The 13,240-nt window shown below is 35.8% G+C and overlaps 1 protein-coding gene across 2 annotated transcripts in view; it reads right to left on the bottom strand.

Annotated features, from left to right (window-relative positions):
* ABCB1 (ATP binding cassette subfamily B member 1) overlaps window positions 1-13,240 on the bottom strand; it is a 224,043-nt gene that overhangs the window by 70,550 nt on the left and 140,253 nt on the right. For both annotated transcript variants that reach the window (XM_023226643.2, XM_023226641.2), the window contains one exon: window positions 2,365-2,395. In XM_023226643.2, coding sequence (XP_023082411.2) covers window positions 2,365-2,395 — 31 coding nt within the window. The remainder of the gene's footprint in view (window positions 1-2,364; window positions 2,396-13,240) is intronic.

Below are 13,240 nucleotides of genomic sequence, written 5' to 3'. Positions count from 1 at the left end.
AAAAAAAAAAAAAAAAAAAAAAAAAAAAAAGCAAACAATTCACGCCTGTAATCCCAGAACTTTGGGAGGCCAAGGTGGGCGGATCATGAGGTCAGGAGTTTGAGACCAGCCTGATCAACACAGTGAAACCCTGTCTCTACTAAAAAAAAAAAAAAAAAAAGAAAAGAAAAAAAAATTAGCTGGGTGTGGTGGTGCACACATGTAATCCCAGTAACTCAGGAGGCTGAGGCAGGAGAATCGCTTGAACCCAGAAGGCAGAAGTTGAAGTGCGCAGAGATCGTGCCACTACACTCCAACCCGGGAGACAGAGCAAAATTCCATCTCAAAAAAAAAAAAAAAAAACAAACAATTATTGGGCTTCACTAAACAATTAATTTTTAGGTTAAAGGCAAACATTCTAAAATGAAATACAGTATTCTAATATTCCCACTTTTAAAACTTCACTACTTACCATCTTCAAATTAAACTGTATGTTTGAATCATGCAGAAGCTATAAGGATGGCTAGGTAACAAGCAGACAGTCTCTGACATTGCTGTTCACAATTCAGTACTCAGCCAGCCCATCAGGAATCTTGGGAAACAAGTCTTCCCCAATCTCTACCTTGTAACTTACAATGCATTTATCAAGGAAGATGTAACTAAAGCACTAAGTTTTAGTTAACAGATAACTCAATCACTAATTACTATCTAAGTGTTCATGATACAGCAAGAGATAGTATTCTAAGTGTTCATTATATAGCAAGAGATAGCTAATAGAAACCCCACATCACAAGTAGAACTCATGCTTTGAGAATAAGTTAAAGTATTTTAAACTGTCAGTGTATGTTTACTCAAAAGTGTATGATTAAAAGACATTCTGTTTCATTTTCCCCAATGTAAAAAACAATGCCCCACCACAGGAATATTTGGAGGTATTTACTCCTTGACTTTCAAAATACTATCAAGTGTCTCCATTTTCGGCAGGGCACAGTGGCTCACACCTATAATCCCAGCACTTTGGGAGGCCAAGGGGGGTTAATCACCTGAGGTCAGAAGTTCAAGGCCAGCCTGGGCAACATGGTGAAACTCCACCTCTACTAAAAATATAAAAATTAGCCGGTGTAGTGGCACCCGCCTGTAAACCCAGTGGCACACGCCTGTAAACCCAGCCGCTTGGGAAGCTGAGGCACAAGAATCGCTTGAACCCGGGAATTGAAGGTTGCAGTGAGCCGAGATCGTACCACTGCACTCCAGCAAAAAAGGTATCTATTTTTTTCAAATGTACCAGATCATTTACACCATAATGTAGAATCATTTTCTTCTGATTCACCTACACGTACCTTTGGACATCTGTTATAAGCTGTTCTGGGGAATAAACTTCAAGATATGTAAATCATTAACCAAAAGATTCCCCAGTGTGAGTTAAGAATAGAGTGACTATATTTATTCTGGGATGTTTTATTTTATTGTTCAGAATCAGATGTTGAGTTAAAAAAATTCCTTTTGGCTGCTTTCATTATCATGTCCTGTCTGAAAACATCCAGGAAACAAATTAAGAATTATAAGCCATTGAAAATAATTATTCTCTCTCTCTATTGTTTTTTTTTTTTTTGGTGGGGGACAGTGTCCTGCTCTTTCCCCCAGGCTGGAGTGCAGTGATGTGATCATAGCTCACAGCAGCTTTGAACTCCTGGGCTCAAGCGATCCTCTCACATCAGCCTCCCAAGTAGCTAGGACTGTAGATATGTGCCACCACACCTGGCACATATATATTGCAGAAAATTATGATTCTTAATTCAACTACATTTTAAAAGGCTACTTTAACTCCTCTAATTTCCTTATATATTAATACGATATTCTATATTGATCAATGTCTATTTTTTTTTTTTTTTTTGAGACGGAGTCTCGCTCTGTCACCCAGGCTGGAGCACAGTGGCCGGATCTCAGCTCACTGCAAGCTCCGCCTCCCGAGTTTACGCCATTCTCCTGCCTCAGCCTCCCGAGTAGCTGGGACTACAGGCGCCCGCCACCTCGCCTGGCTAGTTTTTTGTATTTTTTAGTAGAGACAGGGTTTCACTGTGTTAGCCAGGATGGTCTCGATCTCCTGACCTCATGATCCGCCCGTCTCGGCCTCCCAAAGTGCTGGGATTACAGGCTTGAGCCACCGCGCCCGGCCGATCAATGTCTATTTTAAGCTTAACCCTAACTTTTGCATACCTTATGCAGCCAACTCTTTTCTTAAAAAATCTACACATATCCTCCCAAAAACTAACAAGAGTATTGTTCTCCTCAAAATTTCTAAGATAATAATGCAAAATTTTAAACATTTCTACAACTTGATGAATATAGAAAAGCTTAACAATAGTAAGTAGAATGTCTAATTACCTGGTCATGCTTTCCTCCAGATTCACATCACCTAGACCACCACAAAACAAACATATACCATTTATGTCTCTTTAGTCTCCATTAAAAATAAACATGTAAAAATGAATCAAACTCATTTCACTTAATGATTTACACAAAAATAGGTCAAACTGACTCAGTTTTAATTGTGTGTAAGCATTATGGCATTCATTCAAATATTTCTCTGCTGACTGTGTGCAACCACATATACACTAATTCAATGATTTTTTTGTTTGCAAGAAGAAACCCACATTTGGTAAGAGGTAGTCTGTCAGCAGAACTATCAGTGTTCTTGAATTAAAATATTTTTTGGAATATCACTCCAAGATCCCATAAAAGAAAAATCTCTTGTCCTGATAAATGCCATTGCATACTAAGGTACATATTTAAAATCTAATACTGCATTTTTCCAGTTTTATTCTTACTTAAAAATATCAAATACAAAGAACAGTGTAATAAACATCAGTGAGCTCATCATCCAATATCAGCAAATGCTAACATTTTTGGGACAAAAAGTACATTATAAAAGTATTTCATAACTTTACCCCTAACACACAGACACACACACAGACACACACACACACACGAGCACTGTTCAACATTTTGGTGTGTACATTTTCAGATTTTCTTTTATGTATGCATGTATATACACACAAATACACACTTATTTTCTAACAATAGAGTCATAGTTCACATTCAGTGACCAAATTTTTTCCTATCAGTATATAAATGTGTATATCTATTTTTTTCAATGTTGCAACTATTTCACTTGTTTCCAATATTTTACTGTTACAAGCAATGCTGTGTTAAACATACTTATACACATAGGTTATAAATGTACAAAGAGTAAATATTTTCTAGGATAAATTATCACAATTGAGACTGCAAAACGTTATGTTAAAATGAAAGAGCCTGTTTCAGATGAGTCTGATTTCGACAGGTATGGAAAAGAGGGAAAAAAATATTTTTAGCAAAGTGAACAATATAGACAAAAGTCAACGGCAAGTTTGAAGAATGCGTAAGTCTGTTTTTGACAGGGGGAGGAAGTGTGTTGTGTGGATGGAGGGAGGTGGTTATGTAGCTGGAAAGATAATCTGGGTCCTGCAGGTATGGTGCAAGAAAACAGACCAGCAGTCGTTCGACAGCTTTGAGCAAAATAGGATATAACTAGAATTATGTTCTAAGAGAGTTTAGCCACCAGCAATGTATACAATTAACTGGAATGTGGAGAGACTAAGAGACTTGAGCTACTATAACTATATAGGGAAAGAGAGTATAAATGAGAATAGAAAAGAAAGCACGTACTTACAAGATTTATAGAGGAAGAAGTTACAGGACATAGCAACTGATAGAATAGAAGTAGAGAGAATAAAAATTTTTAAAAATTATCAAAACATCAAGCCTAAGCATTTGGAGAATGCTAGTGTCATGGTGGGAAATAAGAATTCAGCAAAAAGACTTGCTCTGGTCAGAGGAGAGATTATTAGTTTCGTCTTGAACATTTTTGTTTTGCAGTGCCTGGCACATTCAATTGCAGATGTCCAATAAGTATTCAGACTGTAACTTTCCAGTTTTAGAGAGTTCAGATCTAAAGATTCAGGATTCATGTGCTGGAGGCCATAGCTAAATCCATTTCTCCTTACCCATAAGGACAGGCCAGCAGATAAGGAGGAAACAGCAGGCCAAGCACAGAATCCTGGAGAAAACTCCACTAAAGGGTAAGACGGAAAGTAAGGAAGAAACAAAGAGATGCAGCGGCATAGCAAAACATGCAAGAGGTATTCTTGACTGCTTTGTCTTATGTCAATACAACAATAAACTTTTTCAGATTGAATTTTTATTTAAATCAGTTGTGAGATGTCTTCTGCTCCACATTTTCCAAAATGAAACAGGACACTGAATAGTCAGGTGAGGATTTTTCTCCAAATCAATCTTGGGAAACCTTACATTATCTATCTTATCTATTTACCAGGAAATGTCTCTATATAGTATTAATTGTTGCCAGTATGTCACTACCAAATCAAGACCATTTTCCAAGTCTAACTAAATGTTTTCTACTCATTGCTTTTACCAGTTTTCTCAATTCTCAAGATAAGAAACCAAGATAATTTAAACAAATGTTCTTCAGCAATGATGTCTTCTAAGTCTACAGTCATTTCTAAATAGCTCAAAAAGTAAACAACTTTGTTCAAGGTCAAAATTGCCTCCTTTATGTTTGTATGTCCAATTATACCATACCTATAGCTTCAACCATCAAAATACATAGAAAGCAAGTCTAGCACCAAGTTCCTTTTATTTGTGCTTCGCCTATCAAAGTGTACCAGTCAAAATAAAAATAGGGCATTCAACAAAGAAGTATAAATACTTCTATTATAAAGACACATGCATGCATATGTTCATTGTAGCACTATTCACAATAGCAAAGACATGGAATCAACCTAAATGCCAATCAATGACAGACTGGATAAAGAAAATGTCGTACATAGATGCCGTGGAATACTATGCAGCCATAAAAAAGAATGAGATCATGCCCTTTGCAGGGACATGGATGGAGCTGGAGGCCATTATCCTTAGCAATCTAACACAGGAAGAGAAAACCATATACCATGTTCTCACTTATAAGTAGGAGCTAAATTATGAGAACACATGGACATACAGAGGGGAACAACACACACTGGAGCCTTTTGGAGTGTGGAGGGTGGGGGAGGGAGAGAATCAGGAAAAAAAAACTAGTAGGTACTAGGCTTAATACTTGGGTGATGAAGTAATCTGTACAAAAAAAAAAAAAAACCCGTGACACACGTTTACCTATGTAACTGTATTAGTCTGTTAGTATGCTGCTAATAAAAACATATCCGAGACTGGGTAATTTATAAAGAAAAAAGGTTTAATGGACTCACAGTTCTACGTGGCTGGGGAGGCCTCACAATCACAGCAGAAGGCAAAGGAGGGGCAAAAGCATGTCTTACATGGTGACAGTCAAGAGGGCACATGCAGGGGAACTCCCATTAATAAAACTATCATCCTTTATGTAGTAGACTGTCATTGAAGGCTATCACCAGTGTGTAGGAGCTTATTATCCTGGTTCTTTTACTTCTACCACTCTGATGCTTCTCCCTTAGTCTCAGTATTGACCCTTATGTTCTCCCTCTTTCCTACACACGGGTGTTTCCCAGAACTCTATGCAGGCTCCAGGCTGATCTCAGCCACTTTCACAGCTTCAGTGACTCCAAAATCTATCTAGCACTATTCAAATCCTCTCTCTCTTCACAGTTAATGCTCTGGTTCAAGTCCTCACCATTTCTTACCTCTCCTGTAACAAGACTACTATAACTAATCTTTCTGCCCCAGTTAGGTCTTCAGATTGTCCCCAGATTTTATATTTGAAAGCAAAAATATAATCATAGTGCTTCCATTGATAACCTTCAATAACAGTCCACTACATAAAGGATAAAGATCAAGATTCATGGTGCATCACATTAGCTCCTTTGCAATTTTGCCACAATATACACATGAAAGAAAATATGTCTGAAGCACCAACAATGATTACCAGATATTTTCTTTATCCCCACACCTATCTCCTCATTTCAGAAGCTAGATCACTGTGCAGTCACTGTCTTCAGAGAGGGCTGCTGCTGCATTAAAAATATATATATATATGTATTGTGTAGGTTTCTTCTTGGCTTTTATATTCCCAAAGCCTATGCCCTTGAGGGTTGGAGAGGAAACTGAGCATGACAGAATATTTTGTTTAAATTTTATGAGATTAAGCTCCACCCTTTAGATTGAAAAAATATTTTCCACATGCTGAGAAAATAAGCAGTTGAGAATTGCTGACTACATAGGCACTGGAGGGTCCAAGAAAAAGAAACCTGCTTCCTGCCACCTAGGCAGACCCTAGAGCAAGACCTCAGAAAAGGAAATGTGTAGCAAGTTGAAGGGATGGCTTTAGAACAGCTTCCAAGAGTCTCCTTGGACCTAGAGAGACATGGAAGGAACAGAATGACATCAAAGCTTTTAAGAGAGGAGGATGAAAAAGCTTGATGGAATGCCTGTGTAGACAATGATGCTGAACACCACTTGGCCTTCTCACTCATCTGAAACTATGTTGGCCTCCAAGACACACCCCAGGGAAAGGTGAGGCCTACCCCAAAACAACTGAGATTGGGTTTTTACCACATTTACTGAAGAGGGACTCAAAATGGAAATTATGTTATATAAAATAAAAGTTATGATTTTAGCACACTTTTATTCTGGAATAATAGTTACATTTGCTGCATCCCTTTCTAGCCTCAACTCACTTCACTCCCTCAACCCCATCTTCACCAGTTTTCCCCACTTCTGTGTAGCCCTGGCTGTAAGCACACCAAAGGGTTTACTGTTCCCTAACTATCCTATTTGCTTCCTTCAAGGCTTTATCCATTCTGCTTTCTCTAACTGGAATGCCCTTTATCAAAATTTTTCTCCTGGAATATACTCTTCCTCCATGAATAAACTAAAGTATTACATCGTCTTACCCCTAGCAGAGTGATTCATCTTGCAATAGAACTCCACAGTAATTGACAGTGATTCAACTCACTAAGTCATACAAAAATAGAAGTATGACTATTTATATCTATCTCCTCCTCCCACTCCCACTGGTGTGAGGTCATAGAAAACTGAACTATATCTAGTTTACCTTTATATTTCCAGTGCCCAACCTGTTGCATCTGCCATAACTTAGCCTATTAAAAAAATTTACAAGTGTTTTCACAGAGCTATATATATACACACACTATATATGGGTGTGTGTGCATAAGTATATATATTGTTTTATATATATAATATTATGTAAGAATATATATATATACACACATTTTACACATATATATAACAGTATTAATCTCATGTGTATTTAAGAATTAAAAGAGTTACTGCATGTAAAGCTCTAAGAACAGGACCCAGCACATAGTAAATGTTCAATGAGGGTTGGCTTTAGTTACTGCTAACAGTTGAGTTCTTCCTCAAGGCTTGGGGCTCACATTCCTTTTACTTTTCTCCATATCCTATCCCAGAGGATTTAACATTGCATTCAACTTAAATAAAGCCAAGTTGATAGTCCTGGATTTTTTAGTTTTATTTTTTAAATGTATTTAATCTTAATTTTTACTTATGTTTAATTTGAGTGGCACATAGTAGATGTATATATTTACAGGGTGTATGAGATATTTTGACATAGGCATACAATGGATAATAATTGCATTAGGGTAAATGGGGTATCTATCACCTCAAAAATTTATCGTTTCTTTGTGTTACAAACAATCCAGTTATACCTTTTTAGTTATTTTTAAATGTGCAATAAACTGTTGTTGACTGTAGTCACCCTGTTGTGTAATCAAATACTAGATGATATTCATTCTATCTAACTATATATTTTTGTATCCATTAACCATCTCCACTTCTACCTCTGCCACCCCACTACACTTTCCGGCCTCCGGTAAATGTCATTCTACTGTCTATCTCCGTAAGTCCAATTGTTTTAATTTTTTAATTTTTTAGCTCCCACAAATATGTAAGAAATGTGAAGTCTGTCTTTCTGTGCCTGGCTTATTTCACTTAATATAATCTCCTCCAGTTGCATTTTTGTTGTTGCAAATGACAGGATCTCATTTTTTTACAGATGAATAGTACTCCATTGTGTATATGTATCACCATTTCTTCATCCATTTACTTGCTGATGGACACTTAGGTTGCTCCCAAATCCTGGCTATTGTGAATAGTGATGCAATAAACATGGGAGTGCAGGTTTCGATATACTGGTTTCCTTTCTTTTGAGTATTTCCCCAGCAGAGGGATAGTTATGGATCATATGGTAGTTAAATTTTCCATTTTTTGAGGAACCCCCATACTGTTCTCCATCACGGTTGTACTAATTTACATTCTCAACTGTGTACAAGGGTTTTCTTTTCTCCACATCCTCGCCAGCATTTGTTATTGCCTATCTTTGGATAAAAGCCATTTTAACTGGGGTGAAATGATATTGCATTGTAGTTTTGACTTGCATTTCTCTGATGATGATCAATGATGTTGAGCATATTTTCATATACCTGTTTACCATTTGTATAGCTTCTTTTGAGAAATGTCTATTCAGATCTTTTGCCCATTTGTTAATTGGAGTTTTTTCTTATTGAGTTGTTTGAGTTCCTCATATATTCTAGTTATTAATCTTATGTCAGATGGATAGCTTGCAAATACTTTCTCCCATTCTGCAGGTTGTCTCTTCACTTTGCTGATTGTTTCCTCTGCAGTCCAGAAGGTTTTTAACTTGATGTGATCCCATTTGTTCATTTTTGTTTTGGTTCCCTGTGCTTGTAGGGGTATCACTCAAGAAATCTTTGCCCAATCTAATGTCCCAGAGAGTTTCTCCAATGTCTTCTTTTAGTAGTTTCATAGTTTCAGGTCATAGATTTAAGTCTTTAATCCATATTGGTTTTATTTTTGTATGTGATGAGAGAAAGGGATCTAGTTTCATTTTTCTGCATATGGATATCCAGTTTTCCCACCATCATTTTTTGAAGAGACAGTCTTTTCCCCAATATACATTCTCAGAAACTTCATTGAAAATGAGTTCACTGTAGATTTATGGATTTATGTCTCCATTCTCTATTCTGTTCCCTTGGTCTATGTGTCTCTTTTCTTTGTACCATGGTGTTTTGGTTACTAGCTCTGTAGTATAATTTGAAGTCAAGTACTGTGATTTCCCCAGTTTTGTTCTTTTTGCTCAGGATAGCTTTGGCTATTTGGTTTTTTGGGGGGTTCCATGTAAATTTTAGGATTCTTTTTTCCATTTCCATGAAGAATGTCACTGGTATTTTGATAGCGATTGCACCATCTGTAGATTGCTTTGGTAGTACGGACATTTTAAAATATCCATTCTTCCAATCCACGAACGTGGAGTATCTTTCCATTTTTGGTGTCCTCTTCAATTTTTTGCATCAATCTTTTACAGTTTTCATTGCAGAGATCTCTCATTTCTTTAGTAAAATTTATTCCTAGGTATTTATTTCATTTGTAGCAATAGTAAATGAGATTACTTTCTTGATTACCTTTTCAGATTGTTTGCTGTCACCATGTAGAAATGCTACTGATTGTTGTATGTTGATTTTGTATCTTGCAACTTTACTAAATTTATTTATCACTCCTAATAGTTTTTTGGTGGAGACTTTAGGTTTTTCCCAATATAAGATTGTATCATCTGCTAACAGGGATAATTTGACTTCTTCCTTGCCAATTCAGATGCCTTTTTTTTCTTTCTCTTGTCTGCCCTCACTAGGACTTTCAGTATTACGTTGAATAACTAGTGAAAGTGAGTATCCTTGTCTTGTTCCAGATCTTGAAGGAAAGTCTTTCAGTTTTTCCTCATTTAGTATGATACTAGCTGTGGGTCTGTTGTATGTGGCTTTTATTTTGTTTATGAATGTTCCTTCTATACCCAGTTTTTAAAAGTTTTTATCATGAAGGGTTGTTGAATTTTATCAAAGGCCTTTTCATCATCAACTGAAATGATCATATATTTTATATCCTTCATTCTGTTGATATGATATATCACATTGATTAGTTTGCATATGTTGCACAATCCTTGCATCCCTGGGATAAATCCCATTTGGTCTTGAATGACATTTTAAAGTGTTGTTGAATTAGGTTTGCTAGTATTTTTGCAGAGGATTTTTGCATCAATGTTAATCAGGGATATCCGTCTATAATTTTCTTCTTTTTTTATTTGTCTTTGGTTTTGGCATCAGAGTAAGACTGGCCTCATGGGATGCGTTTGGAAGTATCCCCTCCTCCTCTGTTTTTCAGAATAGTTTGAGTAGTACTGGTATTAGTTTTTCTTCAAATGTCTGGTAAAATTCAGCAGTAAAGCTGTTAGGTCCTGGGCTTTTCTTTATTGGGAGATTTTAAAATTACAGCTTAAATTTCATTACTCATTATTGGTCTTTTCAGGTTTCTGATTTCTTCATTGTTCAAACTTGGTAGTTTGTATGTGTCTAGGAATTTATCCACTTCTTCTAGGTTTTCCAATGTATTGGCATATACTTGCTCATAGTAGCCACTAATGATTTCTGTGGTATCAATGATAACATCTCCTTTTTCATCTGATTTTATTTGAGTCTTCTCTTTTTTTCCTAGTCAGGTTAAAGGTTTGTTGATTTTGTTTATCATAGCATTTCAAAAAACCAACTTCTCATTTCATTGATTTTTTGGTGTTGTTTTCTTGATTTCAATTTCACTTATTTCTGCTCAAATCTTTATTATTCCCTTTTTTCTACTAATTTTGGGTTTGGTGTACTCTTGCTTTTCTAGTCCTTTAAATTCCATCAGTAGGTTGTGGTTGTTTATTTGAAACTTTTCTACTTTTTCAATGTAGGCATTTATTGCTATAAACTTTCCTCTTAGTACTGCTTTTGCTGAATCCCATAGGTTTTGGTATGTTGTGTTTCCATTTTCATTTGGTTCAAGAAAATTTTCAACTTTCTTTTTAATTTATTTATGGTCATTAGTAACAGATTGTTTAATTGTCATGTGTCTATATAAAAATCCTCTTATTAATTTCTAGTTTTATTCTATTGTGCTCAGATAAGACACTTGATATTATTTCAATTTTTTGAATTTTTTAAGACATATTTTGTAACCTAACATATGGTCTGTCCTTGAGAATGATCCATGTGCTCAGGAAAAGAATGTGTATTCTGCAGCTATTGGATAAAATGTTCTGTACATATCTATTAGGTCTATTTGGTCTATATTGCAGATTAAGTCTAATGTTTCTTTGTTAATTTTCTGTCTGAAAAGTCTGTTAAATGCTGATGGTGAGGTGTTGAAGTCTCCACGTATTATTGTATTAGGATCTATCTCTCTTTTTAGCTCGAATGATATTTGCCTTATATATTGGGAACTCCAGTTTTGAATGTATACTTATTTACAATTGTTGCACCTTCTTCCTGCATTGATCCCTTTATCATTACATAATGATCTCCTTTGTCTCTTTCTGTAGTTTTTGTACTGAAGTCTATTTTGTCTGATATTAAGTACAGCTACTCCTGCTGTTTTTTGTTTGTTTTCATTGGTATGGAATAACTTTTTCCATCCCTTAAATTTTAGTCTATGTGTAAACTCATGAGTAACAGTTAAGTCCCCAGAAAAACACAATTATAACACTCTAACTGGTGTGTGAAGTACTCATATCCACTCACATCAGATCTGGGCCAGACCTGGAGTGAAAACTCACTGGTAATAGTCAGTACCCAGAAAAACACAGAAATTACAACACTGTAATTGTGTTGTGTAAACTATTCATATCTGGAATAGAAAAACTAAAAGATAAACCTACCAAAAATAATAACTACAAGAACTTTTACAGATCGTAGTGTGCTTCTTTATAGGTGAAGTATGTTTCTTGTAGGCAATAGATAGTTGGGCTTTGTTTTTTAATCCATTCAGCCACTCTATGTCTTTTGATTGGAGAGTTTAGTCCATTTAGATTCAATGTTATTATTGATAAGTAAAGACTTACTCCTGCCATTTTGTTTGTTGTTTTTTGTGGTCTTCTCTTCCTTCTTACCTTCCTTCTCATCTTCCTTTTAGTGAAGGTGATTTTCTCTGGTGGTATGTTTTAATGTCTGCTTTTAATCTTTTAGATATCTACTGTATGTTATTTTATTTGAGGTTACCATCAGGTATGCAAATGATATCATACAACACATTTTTAAACTGATGGCAACTTAATGCCGATTATATGCACAAACAAGCAAAGGGAAAACTAATACAAACTCTACACTTTAACTTCATCTCCCTACTTTTTATATCTGTATCTGTTTATATCTTATTAGACTGTGTCTTGAATAGTTATTGTAGTTATTATTTTTGATAGGGTCATTTTTTAGTCTTTCTACTCAAGATATGAGTAGTTTATACACCACAATTACAGTGTTGTAATAGTCTGTGTTTTTCTAGGTACTTACTATAACCAGTGAGTTTTGTACCTTCAGATGATTTCTTATTGCTCATTAACATTCTTTTCTTTCGGATTAAAGAACTTCCTTTAGCATTTCTTGTCTAGACAGGTCTGGTGTTGAATATATCCCTCAGCCTTTGCTCATCTGGGAAAGTCTTTATTTCTTCTTCATGTTTGAAGGATATTTTCACTGGATATACTATTTTAGGAAAAAAGGTGTTTTTTTTTCAGCACTTTAAATATGTCATGCCACTCTCTTCAGATCTGTAAGGTTTCCACTGAGAAGTCTGCTTCCAGACATACTGGAGCTCCTTTGTATGTTATTTGTTCCTTTTCTCTTGCTCCTTTTAGGATCCTTTCTTTACCCTTGACTTTTGGGAGTTTGATTGTTAAATGTCTTGAAGTAGTCTTATTTGAGTTAAATCTGCTTGGTGTTCTACAACATTCTTACACTTGAATATTGATATCTTTCTTTAGGTTTGGGAAGTTCTCTGTTACTATCCCTTTAAATAAACTTTATATCCTAACCTCTCTGTCTACCTCCTCTTTAAGGCCAATAACTCTTTGATTTACCCTTTTAAGGCTATTTTGTAGGTCTTGTGGTCATGCTTCATTCTTTTTTCTTTTGTCGCCTCTGAGTGTGTGTATTTCAAATAGCCTGTCTTCAAGCCCACTAATTCTTTCTTCTGCTTGATCAATTTAGCTATTAAGAGACTATGATTCATTCTTCAGTACGTGCTGCTGGTGGAGGAGGGGAAGAGTGGTGCAGGCAATTCAAGACTCTCTTTCCTACCTTCTTCAGTGCCTCTTTCCTCAGTATGATGCTAAAACCAAATAGTGTGGTCGCTCACCTGGTTTTTGGTT

The sequence above is a fragment of the Piliocolobus tephrosceles genome, chromosome 8, assembly GCF_002776525.5.
Source record: "Piliocolobus tephrosceles isolate RC106 chromosome 8, ASM277652v3, whole genome shotgun sequence".
Classification (NCBI taxonomy): Eukaryota; Metazoa; Chordata; class Mammalia; order Primates; family Cercopithecidae; genus Piliocolobus; species Piliocolobus tephrosceles.
This window is presented reverse-complemented; position numbering and strand designations above follow the sequence as displayed.